General features: G+C 65.4%; 1 protein-coding gene across 1 annotated transcript in view; it reads right to left on the reverse strand.

Moving 5' to 3' along the window:
- The window catches only part of TMEM86B (transmembrane protein 86B), a 4,192-nt gene that overhangs the window by 1,691 nt on the left and 771 nt on the right, over nucleotides 1-1,730 (reverse strand). Inside the window, exons 2-4 of the mRNA XM_006901882.1 lie at nucleotides 1,456-1,539; nucleotides 1,187-1,289; nucleotides 663-909 (exon numbers count right to left, since the gene is read on the reverse strand). Of these exons, the coding sequence (XP_006901944.1) occupies nucleotides 663-909; nucleotides 1,187-1,289; nucleotides 1,456-1,539 (434 nt within the window). The remainder of the gene's footprint in view (nucleotides 1-662; nucleotides 910-1,186; nucleotides 1,290-1,455; nucleotides 1,540-1,730) is intronic.

Consider the following 1,730-nt stretch of genomic DNA (forward strand, 5'->3'; position numbering starts at 1 on the left):
GGGGGGGTCCACACCCCAGATCCAGCCCCTTCTTAAAGGCCAGCCAACCCCGTGGCCTGAGTGAGCACCTCTCTCCTTCCTCCCAACTGTCCTCTCGGCGGACATGGACCCGTCTGGACTCTGGGGAGCAGTACCCAGTGTAGTCGGACCTGGACTCTGCCAGCTCCCTCCTAACCCCAGGACCCAACCCACTGCCCTGCGGCCGGTGGATTCAAACCTCTGAGCTTTGGGTTAGCAGTTCAATGCGTCCCCCAACACACCACCGGGGCTTCCCCTGTGTGTGAACTCTACAACAGATCTGCTGGATGAGCACGGGGCGCAGAACCCCTCGACAGCAGGTGCTGAGCTGTTCTCAACCGCCTCAAAGCCCCAGCGTGACGCCGCCCTTTCAGTCAGCCGCACAGTCTAACGGCCACATCACCAGAGCTCCGTCCCCAGCACTGTACCCCCTCTCTTCAGGCTGCGTCTCTCCAACCCCCTGGAACCAAAGCTGGTGAAGACACGGGCCGGGGCTGGCGTGTGGGAGGGCTGCCTCTGCCCACCCCCCACGGGCCAGTGGACGGCAGGTGCTTGGGACCCCTCCCTGTGTGGCTTGTCTCCTCTGTACTCGCACGTCCCATAGGGAGCCCTGTCTGTGAGGTGTCATGGGGACCACCGCTCACCGTACAGGAAGCCATCAGGCCAGATGAGGCACGCGTCCCCTCCAGCCGAGCACAGCAGGGCCGCCTGGAGCAGGGTGGTGTAGCGCCCACGTGGGGCCTGGACCCGCAGGAAGAGGACAAGGCTGAGCACCGGCAGGCATTTGACCAGGGCCCCGGTCAGGGACGGCGGGGCCTCGGGGATCCAGAACCAGAAGTAGGCAGCGCAGGTGAGGAGGAAGGGGCTGAGTGACCAGGCCACACGCAGGATCTTAGGGCGCAGGGGAGAGGGTCACTGAACCCCGGAACCCGAGTCCAGTAGGCCGTCCTCAGCCAAGTCCTCACACCCGTCACCCCAGCCTCCCCGAGCCCAGCCAGGGCAGCGCCCAGGTGCGGGGCTTCTGCCCATCCCTGCTGTCACCCAGCCTGTCCAGGGCCAGGACTCCCCAAACCCAAAGACACTGGCTGATTACTCAATCCAGGGCTCCTTAGCCAGCAGCTCGTGGCCAGGTCCTGGGCCCCCGTCTCCTCCCACCGGGAGCTCTCACGTGGGCTATGAGGCCGGGCTCTCTGGGCAGGTCCCTAGCCCTGGTGTCCATGCTGCTGCTGTCACCCCCGGCCGCCTCTGATGGGGGCCAGTGGCTTTGGGGGCTGGTGGGGAGGGTGCATGGTTACACGTTAACCCAGAGGAGCGTCCTGTGGACTCTGGGACTGATAAGAGGGTACAGGGAGATGCCACCTCAGCCTGGGGACAGCCCTGCCTGGCACTGGCTGATAAGGTGCCACCAAGACCCCGGGGTCACTCCGCAACCTGTACCCTGCCACCGACTGGGGGCTGCGAGCCCCTCTGAGTGGCCTGACCAATAGGAAGGAGTTGGGGTGGTGTTCCGCGGCCTGCTCCCTGGGGAGAGGGGACAAGTCCAGGCCGGCCTACGACCAGGCATGGACCAGGCATGGACCAGGCATGGTCGGTGCGGGAGACAGATGGCAGAGCGACCTCTCTCCACGTACTGTGCCAAGAGAGCACACAGGCCTGGCAGCACTGATGGCCCTCAGGGCCCCTGACCCTGCAGGACAGAGCACCACCCCCTA

This window comes from Elephantulus edwardii, unplaced genomic scaffold (genome assembly GCF_000299155.1).
Source record: "Elephantulus edwardii isolate Elephantulus edwardi_28Jun2011 unplaced genomic scaffold, EleEdw1.0 scaffold00348, whole genome shotgun sequence".
Lineage (NCBI taxonomy): Eukaryota > Metazoa > Chordata > Mammalia > Macroscelidea > Macroscelididae > Elephantulus > Elephantulus edwardii.